Source organism: Balaenoptera physalus, assembly GCF_965194825.1.
Source record: "Balaenoptera physalus genome assembly, chromosome: 15".
Lineage (NCBI taxonomy): Eukaryota > Metazoa > Chordata > Mammalia > Artiodactyla > Balaenopteridae > Balaenoptera > Balaenoptera physalus.
Window position 1 is genome coordinate 12104972 of NC_138894.1, and position 13934 is coordinate 12118905.

The 13934-nt window shown below is 55.5% G+C and overlaps 1 protein-coding gene across 3 annotated transcripts in view; it reads right to left on the bottom strand.

The window, feature by feature from the left end:
• Positions 1-299: 299 nt before the first annotated feature.
• Positions 300-13934, bottom strand: part of KCNIP3 (potassium voltage-gated channel interacting protein 3) — an 89554-nt gene continuing 75919 nt past the window's right edge. For all 3 annotated transcript variants that reach the window (XM_082427368.1, XM_082427369.1, XM_082427370.1), the window contains 7 exons: positions 11337-11461; positions 10817-10886; positions 10487-10557; positions 5642-5749; positions 4796-4900; positions 3991-4053; positions 300-3460 (listed from right to left, as the gene is read on the bottom strand). In XM_082427368.1, coding sequence (XP_082283494.1) covers positions 3413-3460; positions 3991-4053; positions 4796-4900; positions 5642-5749; positions 10487-10557; positions 10817-10886; positions 11337-11461 — 590 coding nt within the window. In that variant the 3' untranslated portion in view covers positions 300-3412. The remainder of the gene's footprint in view (positions 3461-3990; positions 4054-4795; positions 4901-5641; positions 5750-10486; positions 10558-10816; positions 10887-11336; positions 11462-13934) is intronic.

The window sequence follows — 13934 nt, forward strand, 5'->3', positions numbered from 1 at the left end:
TTTGTGAGAATGAAGGCGTCAAGCCAGGCCCATGGGATGCTCAGCCCTTGCTCCTGGCCCTGGGCAGGTCAGCGCGGCCACGCAGCGAGGGGTGGTGGGAGGGTGGGGTGTGTGGATAGCCTTAGCCAGCTGGCCCCCAAATGGGCCTTGGGGTTACCAGGGCAACTGGGAACCATCACAGATTCATTTGCAGCACCTGGAAACTCCTTCTGAAAGGTCTATCCTTTCTCTGGTGGCTTATTGATATGAATCACCCTTCTATAGAGAGGGGAAAAAAATGCATGAAAACTTCAGTGGGATAAGAAGGAAGGATGCTCATGTTTATTAAGAAGCTAGTAAATAATCATAATCAATCATCAGAACAGTCCTATCAGAGATTGTTCTTCCGCTCATTTTACGGATAAGGCAACTGAGGCTCAGCCAGGTAAAGACATGCTTAAGATGAAATAGAAAGCTCCATCATGAAATGGGCAGTTCAGTGCTGACACCTGGCCTGGAGCCACCTGCCTGGGTCCAAGTCCTGGCTCCACTCTTTAATGGCTGAGGGGCCCCAACATCTTTCAGCCCAGCTTTCCCGGCTGTGCCAAACAGGCTGTGACCACAGCAAACGTTCTCAGCACAGTGGCCAGCCCATGCAAACGCAGGACATCCCATCCCAGGCAGCAAGGTCAGGGCTCCCTTGCCTGGATTGTGCCAAGGCCCTGGGGCTCCGGTAGACTGGAGCCTTCCGTGTGTTTGGTGGTGGAAGGGGGCTCCCTCCATCTATCCTCCCGGTTACTGATGACACACCCATCAGCCAAACAGTGGAGGTGACGTCACATGGCCTGGGGGCTGGTCCTTGAAGCACTAGCAGACCCCCCAGAACCTCCGTCTCCCCATCCCTGAGTTGGGGAACCCCTTCCTCTCCTCCTCTCAGCTTCTCACTTCTTGCCCCTCCTCTAGCATAACCCTCACTGACCCAGGAAAGGAAGATATCTTCAGGCAAATTCTGCTTCTGCTCTGTGACCTGCACCCTCCAGCCAAGGGGACACGCAGAAATGACTTCCTGGAACTGGCAGAGAGAAATGACTTGGGAACGAAATACAAATGGCACCTCAAGGAGTTACCCTACCTCGCGGCTCTGTGTACAGGCTGCAGGGCTGGAGCTTCTCATAAAGGCTTCCCAATCGCGGGCATCTCTTCTTGGCTCCGCCTTCACTGACGGCACAGTGGGAACTTGAAATTGAGTGTGGAAATCGGCAAACTCTACAATTCGGGGAATGTTAAACATTTACCAGCGTGGCACTGGGCAGAAGCCATGGTTCATAGCGGGGATGGGAGGGGCTGGACCAAATTTCAGAGTCGGGATAAAGCCAACAAGAGTCCCTCTCCTTTGTCAAGTTTATTTTATTAAAATATACAGGACTGAATATTGGTGGGCGCTGAGAACAGGAACCACCCTCCTAGGCTGCGTCCAAGGGAGACACTTCTGCCATGCAGACATGCGGCCGGTTCGCATCCCAGAGCGGGAGCCAGACCCCTCCGGGTTGGACGTGCAGCCAGTCTGGCCCAAGGCCGGGGAGGGCAGGGCATGGTGGTGACCCTCTCCTTTGGCCTTGGCCCCTGAGAAGCAAAGCCACACCAGCTGGGAGGGCTGGGCTGAGGGGGTGGGCATGGGGATGGGGGAGAATATCCCTGAGCCGGGGAAAGCTGATGCCCTCCTGGAGGAGGGGAGAGGGAGCCCCCAGTCAGACTGGAGATGGGTGTCAGTGCAACTCCAAGGGGGAGGACCACCTGTGTGTAGGTGCCAAGGGGTCCCTGCGGCCGAGCCAGGCCGATCTCCACGGCCTCCGCCACCCTGCCCTTCCTCTGAGGGCCCTGCTCACCCTAGGGCCAGGCCTGAGCAGAGATGGGGCGGCAGCCGATGGAATGTATGCTTTGGGAATGTTCCTGGGACGCTCCGTGCTCCCTGGGACTAGGTTTCTTGCCAGGGCGGCCTGGGCAGGCGGGAGCAGCCTCTCTCTCTCCCCTGGAAGTTTCTGTTGACCCGCCACCCGGCCTCTGGCCCCTTGGCCCTCATTGCTGGCGCTGGCTTCAGGCTGACGCCAGCCTCCATCCTCAGAGCAGAACCCAGCCGAGCAGAATCCCCAGGGTTTGTGCTTTTGAACGTTGGCGAGCTGGGCTGGGCGGGGGGTGGGCTTCAAGCCCCCCACTGCTCTGAGGCACAGAACTGACTCTCCACAGAACCCTGGGGCCACCTGATGGGGGCCGGTGGCACCCAGCCCTCAGCCCAGCAGGAGGGCCTGGGCTCCCCTCGTGGGCTGCGGCCTGAGCTGCTGGGGGCATTTGTGCTTCTTGTATGGGGTTGGGGTGAGTCTGTGTGGAGGGACGGCTACAAGGCTCCAAGACCCTAACCAGGAAGAGGGGTTCATCCAGGCTGCTGGGCTCAGGGAGACGGGGGCCAACAGGAAAGAGGGAGGGAGAAGTCCCTTCCCAGGCCTGCTCTGCCCACCCGGGCTCCCTGGGGGTCAGGCCCTGAGCCATGTGACCTCTCCTCAGGACCCACGATGACCTGGGTGCCTGAGGGGTGTGGGCAGACCCCCTGCTGCATCCCCACTGAGCCAGCCTGGGGGAGGGGAGGTGGAGTTGGCAGACAGTTCCCCTCAGATTCCCCACCAAGAGACCCCATCCCCAGCTAGAAAGCCCCCTTCCTGGGGTGGAGGAGAACAGAGCCCACTGGTCCCTCACCACCGGGGCTCCCACCAGCTCAGTGGGCTGGCAGGCGTCCTGGGACCCAGGGAAACGTTTCCAGGAAGCAGCTGCCTCTGTCTAATTACCACCTCTTTCCTAGTCTGAACTCCCTTGACCCCCAGCTGCCCCTCCGGGGTCCTGGGGTCAGGGCCATCCTGGAAGTGTAGTCAGTGGGCAGGGAGTGGCTTGGGGAACGAGAAGGCCAGAGCAGCCTCCGGAGCCTGGCCCCTGCGTGGTGGGAAAGAAGGGTGGCAGAAAGGAGGGGCGAGTGGGCTCCCACGGGAGCAGCTTTTGCTCTGGAGACTGGACCCTCCTTGGCAGGGGAGGCAACACCCAGTGGCCAGTGGCCTGAAGATACCGCTCTTTCAGTTGCCCACCCGGAGGCCTGGGAGGGGGCTGGTGGGAGCTGTGTGGCTCTCATCACCTGGACCCAGGTCCCAGCCAGACTCCGCCCCTCCCTAACCTTTGTCCCCCCGCACCTGCGAGCCCAGAGGAAGGATGTGCATGTGTGTGTGCGTGTGTGTGTGTGTGTGTGTGTGTGTGTGTGTGTGTGTCTGCAGCAAACTATTCACTTTGTGCAAATACATTAGAAACAAGCTTCTCCTGGAGGCTGCTCCTGGCGGCATCTTTGGGGCAGAGGTGGTAACAGCCACTCAGGGACACCCCTCCCCCCCGACGCGTCCTAGATGACGTTCTCGAACAGCTGCATGGAGCTCATGATGCTCTCGTCCTGCACGGGGAGAGAGGACGAGAGGCCCGGTCAGCTCCGGGCTAGCAGGGCCCAAATCCAACGTCACCGTGAGCAGATTCTCATCAGGGGCCGGGAACCCTCCAGGGGCTCTGCCTGTCTCACTGGGCGAAGGGGGAGCTGTCAGGCACAGCCTGTCTCCAGCTCCATGGCCTGATGGTCAGGCTGTCTGGGAGCTGTTAACTCACTGATGGACCAAGCCGCCCCACCCCTGGCTGAGCACTCAGATGGAGGCCGGGGGCCACAGAGGGGCCGCCCGGGGGGGTGAGGCCGATGGCTGAGGCCAGTGGAGGCCCAGCGTCCCGCCCACTGAAGGCGCTCTGCAGAGGAGGGTCAGCAGCAATGCCGGGGGCTCCAGGCTCCTTCCCACAGTGTGACCCTGTCCTGAGGGCCCCATGTCTCTCCCCTCCGAGGGGAGCCACCGAGGGCAGGGCTGAGGGACGTGTGCCCAGCTGGGCTATGGGCTGGCAGGGGCGGGATACGGGGGGTCCCCAAGCCCTGACACCGCCTACCTTCTGACAGGTCTCCAGGAACTCATCAATGGTCACCACCCCGTCCTGATTCCGGTCCATTTTCTGCAACTCAAGCCGCGCCCTCAGTGAGTCTGTGTCCCACCGGGGCCGGCCCCTGCCCCAGGGCTGAGGACGTGCCAGGGGGCGGGTGGGAGGGCTCCTTCCACCCCAACCCGTCCCCTCTGTCCCCTCCCCAGGATCCAGGCCACGTAAAGTGCCCTGTCCAGCCACCTCCACCACGCAGCCGACCTCTCTGGTGTCTCCCCACTCTGTCCCCAACCCCAGACACTGTCCGGCAGCTCTCCTGGGCTCACACTCCCCAGAAGGCACCCCCATGCTCGTCGGACCTCCTCACCTTGCTGACAGGCAGCCGGGGCAGCTGAAGTCAGGATGGAGGCCTGTCTAAAGGGCCCCCAGCAAGCGGGAGGCGGAGCCCTAGCTCCGTCAGTCCCCATGGATACAAAGCAGTCACCCCAACCCCCTCCTCCTGCAGAGAGGTCCCTGGCGGAGTTGGGGGGCAGCTCTTGGAAGGCACAAGAACACTGCTGGGGGGTGTTGGCTACCTTGGAATCTGTGAGCCCCTGCCTGCTCTGAGACGAAGTTTGGCAGATCAGTGAGCGGGGATGGCTTTAATTCGCTCCTTGGGATCCGGACAACCAGCCCGATGGGGAATGCAAGCTGAACCTCCTCGTGGGAGCGGGGAGGCTCACAGAGGGGAGTGGCAGGCCCAGGACTGCCCTAAGAGCCAAAGCCCCTTCCTCTTCCGGCCGCCCTTCCCCGCGCAGCCCGGGGCTGGAGCGCTCACCTGGAAGAACCTCTCCACGTGCTCCAGGGGCGCGTCCTCCCGCAGGATGGGGTAGGTGTGGCGGCCCATCATGTCATAGATGGACTTCATGATGGCCAGCATCTCCTGCAGGGGGGCCGGAGGGGCTGGCCTGAGCCTGGCTGTAAGGAGGTGGGGTGAGGGTTCGAGGGTCTGAGGGGAGGGGCTGCATCCAAGGGTGGGGGGCACCTCAGGGGCAGTGGTGGGTGAGTGCGCGGGGCTGTGGGAGCTGGAGAGAGGCAAGCTCACCCTCACCCAGTCCGCCCAGCGCAAGCTTCTAACTCTTCAAGAGCAGTTGGAGCTAGATTTTTAATGCAATCTCCAGAATTTGAAACTGTAGCAACTATTTCAGAGACAGAAAAATGTTTGGGCCAGACGAAACCAGACTGTGGGCCTGTGTGGTGAGGGACCCCCCCCCCGCCCCCGTTTGCACCCTGCCTTAAGGGACCACACTGCTCCCCCTCAATTGGTGGGAGCCAAGGCCAGCTCCCCACCCCTGCTCCCAGCTTCTCCACTTGTGTCTCCCTCAGGACCTCTCCGTAAGAAAGGATGATCCAGGACACCTGTTGAACAGGATCGAGCCACGTGGTGAGGGGCACCAAAGCTCCACGTCCCCTGCACCCAGGTATCCAGGCCTGAGAGCCCGGGAGAGGAGGAGAGTTCCTGGCCGCTGTCCCCTCCAAGGCCAGGCTGTGAGCTGTGTCTATGGCCAGGGAGTGGGGAGAGGAAACCAGGGCAGCAGGAGAGAGGAGGAGAGAGGCTGGGGATATAGAGCAGTGGGGTGGGGGGCAGACAGGTCACTCCCAGCCTCCCCAGCCACCCCCGTACCTCTTTGGTGATGTAGCCGTCCTTGTTAATGTCGTAAAGGTTAAAGGCCCACTTGAGTTTCTCATGGACTGTTCCTCGCAGGAGGATGGACAGACCGACCACAAAGTCCTGTGGAGGAAGGGGAGGGGGAGGAGTGACAATCCAGCGCTCAGATTCTATTTCCGGTTCGCGGTGTGGCTTCCACTGAAATTCACGCCTATATAGGTGAGGCACCTCCAGCACAGAGTGGGCAGATGGTGTCCATCAGGTCAATACAGTGTGAGAGTGTGTGTGTGTGTGTGTGTGTGTGCGCGCGCGCGCGTGTGTGAGTGTGCATGTGTGTGGCAGGGACGGCATAGTGGCTGGAACTGATCATCTCAAATAAAGACATTCAAACGTACGGTGTCTTAGACCCATTTAATACACTGCCACTGACAGAGAAGGCCTCGGGGTGTTCCTTTAAGGAAGGGGGTGTTCTATTTTCACTTTACCAAGTGTCTGCGTGTCCAGGTGCTTGAAAACTTACAGCTTAAAAACTAAACTAACAGTGCTCAGTTCTGGGGTCATGCCATACCTGTGTGCAGTCACAGGTGTGACAGATAGTTTATTACTAATGTGAATGAACGTTCGAATGGCTTCTGTGTGAAAACTTCAACTGTTTTGTTATAACAGTTGGTAGAAAGCAAGTCTTTCCTGCCCCTTCCGGAAGGTTTGCAGGTTGAGCCCTCCCTGCCCCATGGGGTCCTCTCAGGCTGCTCCGAAAGAAGGGGAGCAGAGAAGGGCTGTCTATGGAGGGGAATGGAGGACAAGCGGACTGTGGAGGGACAGGGCTTTGCACCAAGGGGCTTGGTCCCACTCAAATTTTATTTTTTATTTTTTTGGCCATGCCACGTGGCTTGCGGGATCTTAGTTCCCCGACCAGGGATCGAACCCAGGCCCCAGCAGTGAAAGTGCTGAGCCCTAACCACTGGACCGCCAGGGAATTCCCCCCACTCAAATTTTAGATTTTCTGGATTAGAGGAAGCCTGTATCATAAGAAAGGAAGACTAAGGGAAACAGAGAAAAGCAGTTTGGAAGAAACAAAAAATTATTCCAGGAGAAAAAAATACTTAACATAAACTATTAGATTCAGAGATTAGATATCTGGCATCCCTACAATAAGAATAGGGTGCTATAAAGAAGGAATACTTGGGAACAAGAGAGAGCTCTTGGGAATTAAAAATGAGAAAGCAAAATGACAGACTCAGAAGAAGGGCTGGAGAAGCACGTGGAATCTTCCATAAAGCAGCGTGAAAAGGCAGAGCTGGAAAATAGGAGAGAAAAGCGGATAATGAGAGGTCCACTCCAGAGGGACCGAAACTTGACCAGCTGGAGTTCCAGGAAGAGCCGGAGGAAATGGAGGGAAGCGTGTCCAAGAGGCAATGAAGGGGAAGGCTGTGAGTGTTCAGGTCCTGCTGTGGACCTAACGATGCGGGGAAAGAGCCCACAGTGTGGCCTGCAGGCATACATCACGAGACACTTCGGAAAACGGGTGCAAGGACAGGATCCTACAAGCTTCCAGAGAGAAAAACAAAACCAAACAGAAACAACAATAACAAGATCAGGTCCTGTACACAGGGTCGGGAATCAGCAGGATGGCTTCCGCCGTAGCTCTGGTCCCACACAACAGATCAAGCAAGAGTGAGAACGGAACGAAGTCACTTCCAGGCGTCCAAGGGCTCAGAAATTACCTCCCACATACTCTTTTGTAGGAAACTCCTGGAAGACGTGCTTTTGAAAAGAGAGAGTAAAGCAAGGAAGAAGAAGATGAAGGATTCCAGAACCAGGAGACCCAACCCAGGAGAAAGGGGAAGAGGTCCCCAGAGGGCACCCAGCACCAGGATGATGGAGCTGGTCAAAGGCTAGGGAGATGCCCATTCAGATGACTGGAGAAGGACGGAGTTGAATTACTGATGAGGTCACAGACACCAGGCAAATGACAAATCGGGACCACAGTTAACTGAAGGCAAAATAAAAATGTGTGCAGGAAATGGGAACGTAATCACCATTCACTGCAAGGCTCAGCTGGGGAACAAATTCACATCATGAGTAAACCGAGAGTGCTTAGCCAATCTGAATCCCATCGTTCTGGAAAGCCAGGGGATGGGAAAGGTGTGTGTGCAGAAGACTCAACTCCTCACCCGTGCAGAGAGTCAACGGGCAGCATCTAAAGCTGGGCAGTCGGGAAGGAGCAATAACAGGATATTAGGCGACAAGAAGAAAAAGAGTGACAATCGGCTAAAACAAGGGAGGTGGTTCCTTCCTCGGGTGTATCTGTGGGGTGGTAACTGCTGTTTTTCCAAAGCACACCCTGTAAGTCTACTGGAGCCTGAAAGTCCTGTGTGTGTATAAGTGAAGAAAACAAAGATATACGAAAGGAGAAACAGTGTGATATTTCTTATGTGCCTGAGTTTGAGGAATGCTAACCACTGAAGCTGAGCTCGTGTATGGTTTACAGAAGGAGTGAGAGTCAGAGCATCCCGGAAGCCACATCACGCCCTCTTCCCTGGGGTCTGACGGGCTTTCCCAGTGGGAAGCAAAGGCTCGGACTCCTAAGCATCTCCTCAGATGCTGTGTAGAAGCCCTCGTGGTCAGCCACGCTCAGGACTGTCCCTACTCGGTGTCCCTTAGCGGGTGTGTAGCATAATAGTGACGGTGCTAGGAGAGAGGTGGGTCGGAATGTCCCCTGCGAGACCACTGGCCCATCCCCAGTCACACACAGATGACCCCAAGCCTAGCCAGCCCACGTCCAGGTGCTTGCTGGTTCTAAATTTCCAGCTGCACACAGCACAGCTTCACTTGGGTCTGTCGCTCGTTGGAGCTCCTTGGTCTCAATGCCGAGGTGTATGAAGCCCGTCATATCCACAGCCCCTGCTCTGTGCTGTGCCTGAGGGGCTCCTCAGCGACACCGGCTGGGACACCCCAGAGAGCAGAGCAGGGGCTCAGTGTGGGGCGGGGGTGATTAGGTCACGGGGCTGCAGGCCTTCCCGAGGGTACCGACCACAGCCGTCATTTGGCCAGTGGCACAGGGAGCGAGTTACTGCAGGGGCAGGTAACGGACAGGGCAGTCACCAGTGCTGAGGTTTGCTTGTTCTGCCATCTACTTACTCTTTCAGGTAAGGGCAGGGAAGTGACAATATTTCACCATATCAATAAACTCTAATTAATATGTATGTGTCTTATCTCAAGAATATACACAAAGGATTGGGATCATTGTAAATATGGATAAGCTGACCTGACTTTCTGTTCTAAGAGCACGTTGAGAGGTTTGGTCTGAGGTAGCGAGGAGGGCTGAGTGTCTCCCCCCAACCCCTCCGGATATCTCCTGACCACAGGGAACCCCACCCATGGTGCACCCAGGATTAGGCCCTGCCCGTTGGAAGGTCCCTGGGAGACACACGCCCTCCTCCCTTCCTGAAAAAGGCCTCCTAGAGCAGAGCATTGATATTAAGATGCCGAAAGTAAACAAACAAGAAGGTCCCCAAGGTAAACAAACCTCCCCATAAGAAATCAGAGGAATTAATTTCAAGACGGAGAAGCATGACCTTCTGAGAAGGTGCCTAGCAGAAGGGGGTCAGCGCCAGCGCCCCCCGCTCAGCCACTGACAGCACCTCCCCAACAAAGACCCACCATTGACCACCTTAAAGGGACCATGGTGAGAGGCGACCACAGGAGGGTGATGGAGACCTTCCTGACACCCGCCACTATGTGGGGGCCCTGCTAAGCTGTCTGGTCATCTGATTCCTGAACAAGAGAAACCATCATCAAAGTCCTGGTTGGGTCTGTCACACAACTGCTTCTCACACTTCATTCCCAGAAGCCTCAGGTACCTCTTAAAGGATACACAAGAAACTGGCCACAGGGGTGGGACCAGGGAAGGAAAATGAATTTTCCCTGTTTACTCCTTTATACTGATTGGATTTTTACCATGTGCAGGCAGAACTGAAAACAAAAAAGCTGAAAACACTGTAAGTTCACAAATACACTAAGAGTGTGGCCCGGGGAAGGTGAGACCCCTGTGGTCACAGAGCTGGCCGTGGCCTTGGGCTGCCCCACCCCGGCCGAGGGTCAGTGAGCGGACCAGCTGGAGCAATAAGGGAAGCTGAGCAGCATCTCGAGTTATTATTACCCCAGCTGGTGCAGGGGCTTTCTCTCTCACTTTCCTGTCAGCCGCCCTTGGCCTTGGAAGCCGAGCTGCGGGGTTATCGATCAAGCCTGGCTCTCAGCAAGGTTTTCCTCTCCGAAGAGGTTTCAGCTTTTCTCCTGCAGCTATTTTTAGGGGCCTGGGCTCCACAGCTGGGGCCTCAGTGGAGCCCACGTGCTGCTGCACAGAACCCAGGCAGGGCCCTCCTGGGGGCAGGCGGCTGGGGGTGGGAGGCCAGGCAGGCTCGCTCACAGTGCTGCTGGGACGACCCCTGGGCCTGCTTGGGTGGGGAGGCTCTGCCTGTTTTCGGGCAAGGGGGTAAGTTCCAGGGCGGGGTGCCCAGATCCCCTTAGCACAGACCTCTAGTTAAACCTCACCCTCTTTTCAAATGCAAATTCACGTTGGGTCACTACCTCCTCAGTGTGCCTTAATAGCTCCCTTGGCTTGGCAGGGCTGGAGTGGAAGGAAAGGCTGAGAATAGGGTGGCCAGACAGCAAAATCAAATTTCACTGACTTCACAGTCAGGCCCAGGGCCAGCCAAGCAGAGTCCACTCGTTCCCTGGGTGACACACTGGACCGTTTACACCAGGGTCATGTCTGAGCCTCTGGCGGCCCCGAGGGGGTGGCGTGGTGGCCGGGAGATGCAGGACCAGGGGACGTGGGAGGGGTCGACAGGGACCTACCTCAAAGCGGATGGCCCCGTTCCCGTCTGCATCGAAGGCGTTGAAGAGGAAGTGCGCGTAGGTGGTGGAATCTGGGGAGACCAAGGGCAAGGCTGGGAGTGTCGGGGCCGCCTGAGCCCCTACCCCACGCACCCTCAGCCTACTGCTGCTGAGTCCTGGGCTGGAGTCCCCCCGCCGCCTGCCGGACGGAGGCAGCACCGGGCAAGGGATGCTGGGGAGGGTGTGTGCGGGTGAGGGTCCCCTCCCCATAAAAGGGATGCCCACCCTCTGCAGGGCTGCCACAGCGAAGCGGGAACTTTGGAGGAACTGGGGGCCTGGGCTCAGACTCACCTCCTTGAGGGAAGAACTGCGAGTAAATGAGTTTGAACGTGTCTTCATCCACCAGGCCCGTGGGGCACTCCTGCGGCAGGAAGGCACCCCTCTCAGTAATCCCAGACACCCCCGTCCCACACCCTGACTCCACAGGGCCTGGGCTCTCTCCTCCCTCTGGGGGACACCTGCTGCCTGAGGCACCGCTGGGCTCCACCAGCCCCGGGCTGGGCAAAGCCTGGTGGGGTGGGCACGGCGGGAGGGGGTGGTGAGTCCCCTCATGCCAGGTCGGTCCCTCTGCAGGTTCCTCCCCTGCACCAGCATCGAGACACACAGAAGGGGGTGTGGTGCCTTCAGAACACTGACTCTAGGACCTGGCCCACCCCCCAGACAGCTCTCCCGCAAAACATGAGCCCCATAAAGGCCCTGGGATATTCACTGTGCCATGGGAAGTGTCCAGAAGGTCTGCCTGCATCCTGCAGCCAGGGACAGGAAAGCCGGGGGGATCAGGGCCTCTCCTGGGGGGATGGGGGGCACTCACATTCTTGAAGCCCCTGTAGAGGGACTGCAGCTCCTTCTTGGTGAACTTGGTCTGTGCCTGCAGCTGGTCCAGCCCCTCCGGCTGGTGGCGCACCGTGGACAGCTCCAGCTCACTGTCGCTGCTGTCTGGAGGGGGACACAGACCCAGGAGGGTGGAACATGCGGCCCCGCCCCCATCTTGCTCCAGTGTGGGCACCGTAAGGGGCGGAAGTAAGGGGTGGAGGGACTCTCCTCGAGCGACTACCATGTACAGTGACCCAGGCTGTGCACTGCACAAATGTACAGGCTATAGAGGAACAGCACACTCAGGAGTTGTGCCTCCTGGTCTCTCTGCTGCCCTGCTCCTCACATAGAGTGGGCCCTGCCCGCTGGCCTCACCTTGAGCGTGCCACCCTCTCAGCCACACGGTGGGACGGGGATGAGAGTTGGGAGCAGGTCTTGTCCTGGAGAGACACTGAACAAGGCGAGGTGGGAGGGGAAAAAACAGAAGACAAGCACAGGGGACCTCGACCTTCAAGATCCAATTCCTGGACCACCTCCTCCACGCACCTCTCCCCGCCCCGATTTCCCCCAGGAATTGGGAGGCCACTCCTCTTGGCTCATCCAGCCTAACATGCTGCTGTCCAGCTGCATTTGGTCTGGGGCTTTTATTCACATTTGGGTAGGAGGTCAGACTTCAAGGGTCTGTAGGGCAGGGACCAGATCTTTTCTTTAATAACCACGCATCAAAATATTAACTAACCATGGCTACCTTTTGCAGGGGAGGTAGATTTCAGGTGATCTTTAATTTTTTACTTATGGGTTTTTGTGGGTTTTTTTACATTTTCCTAATTTATTTTAGTACGGCACATATCAAGTTTATAATACAAAACAAAGCTATAAACAAAACGGCATTGAATACCTACCCCTTGCTGAGTAGCAGGCTCACATATTATAGAACTTCCCACCGAAATGGGCAGTGCCATCCCCACTGCTCTGTCACCATGCAGTCTCCCTTCTTGCCCAAGGAACTGTGAGCCCATGGTTACCTGCACAGCTGTTTGCTTGTTCCCACTGCAGGGTGAGCCCTGCAACACGGCCTCAGCAATCAAGGCCCTGTGATGGTAGGAGCTTGGGGGAATTTTCTTCTGTGAAGTAGGAAGCAACTTGAGGGTAAGGATGGTGGGGGGGGAGGAGGTACTGGAAATTTAGAGAGAAGGAAGGAAGGATATAGCTCTCTTGCAGAATGGGTGCATGGATGCACCAAGGCAACAGAGCCTGACTGCTGGGTAATTTGCAGAGAGCTCTTGAGAGGCAGTGCTCATGGTAGAGGCCCAGGCACGGAGCTGGCACAGCGCTGGCCCAGCACAGGGCTCAGCCGGATCAGGCTAGGTGTGTGAGGCTCTGCAGGCCCCGGGGTGGGTCATCAGAGAGGCTGCCTCACAGGGTTCACCCTGCAGCGTGTTAGACTTTGACCACAGTGACATTAAATTGGAATCTAAAACAATAAGATATATTTAAAATCCCAAATATTTGGAAATTAAAAAACACACTTTTTTTCTTTTTTTTTGGCTGCACTGCGTGGCTTGCAGGATCTTAATTCCACGACTGGGGATTGAACCCAGGCCCCAGGCAGTGAGAGCACAGAGTCCTAACCACTGGACTGCCAGGGAATTCCCTAAACAACACACTTCTAATTAACCCATAGGTTAGAGAAGAAAAATCACAAAGAGAATTTTGAAATATTTTGAATTAATTGATAATGAAAACAACATACCATAATTTTCTGGATGCAGGTAAATCTGTGTTTAGAAGGAAATTTTTAGCTTTACATTCCTTTATTAGAAAAGAAGATAGGTGTAAAGCCAGCAATATAAGCTTCTAGAATCTAAAAATAAGAGCAAATTAAACTCAAAGTTATAAGAAAGGACATAATGAAACTAAGAGTAGAAATTAATGAAAAAGAAAACAGGCAAACATAGAGAAAAAGCAATAAAGTCATTTAGAAATTCAATAGGCAAGTCATAGACTGGAAAATATATCTGCAGTACGCATATCTGACAAAGACTCATTTCCAGAATATAGAAAGCACTCCTGCAAATCAACAGAAATAAAACTAATAACTCAATTTTTTAAATAGGCAAAAGACTAGACCATTTCACAAAAGAAGAGATATAAATGGTCCATAAGAAGAGGAAAAGATGCTTGACAGCATTCATTGTCAAAGAAATGCAGATATTCCAATGCAACATACCCAAGGATCTGTCATTTCAAAAACACTGACAACACCAAATGTTGGTGAAGATGTGGAGCAACTGGAACTCTCATATAATATATTGTTGGTGGAAGTGTAAAATGGTGTAACCATTTTGGAGAACTGCTTGGCAGATTCTTATAAAGTCAAACATACATCAACCTTATAACCTATTTACCTAGGACAGATGAAGACATACGTCCGCAAACAGACCTGTACAAGAATATTTATAGTAGCTTTATTCATAACAGTCCTAAACTGGAAACTACTCAATCAACAGAAGAATGGAACTGTGGCACATTCACATAACAGAATAGTATATTCCATTTAAGAAAGGATGAACTACTGTTATATACAACAACGTGG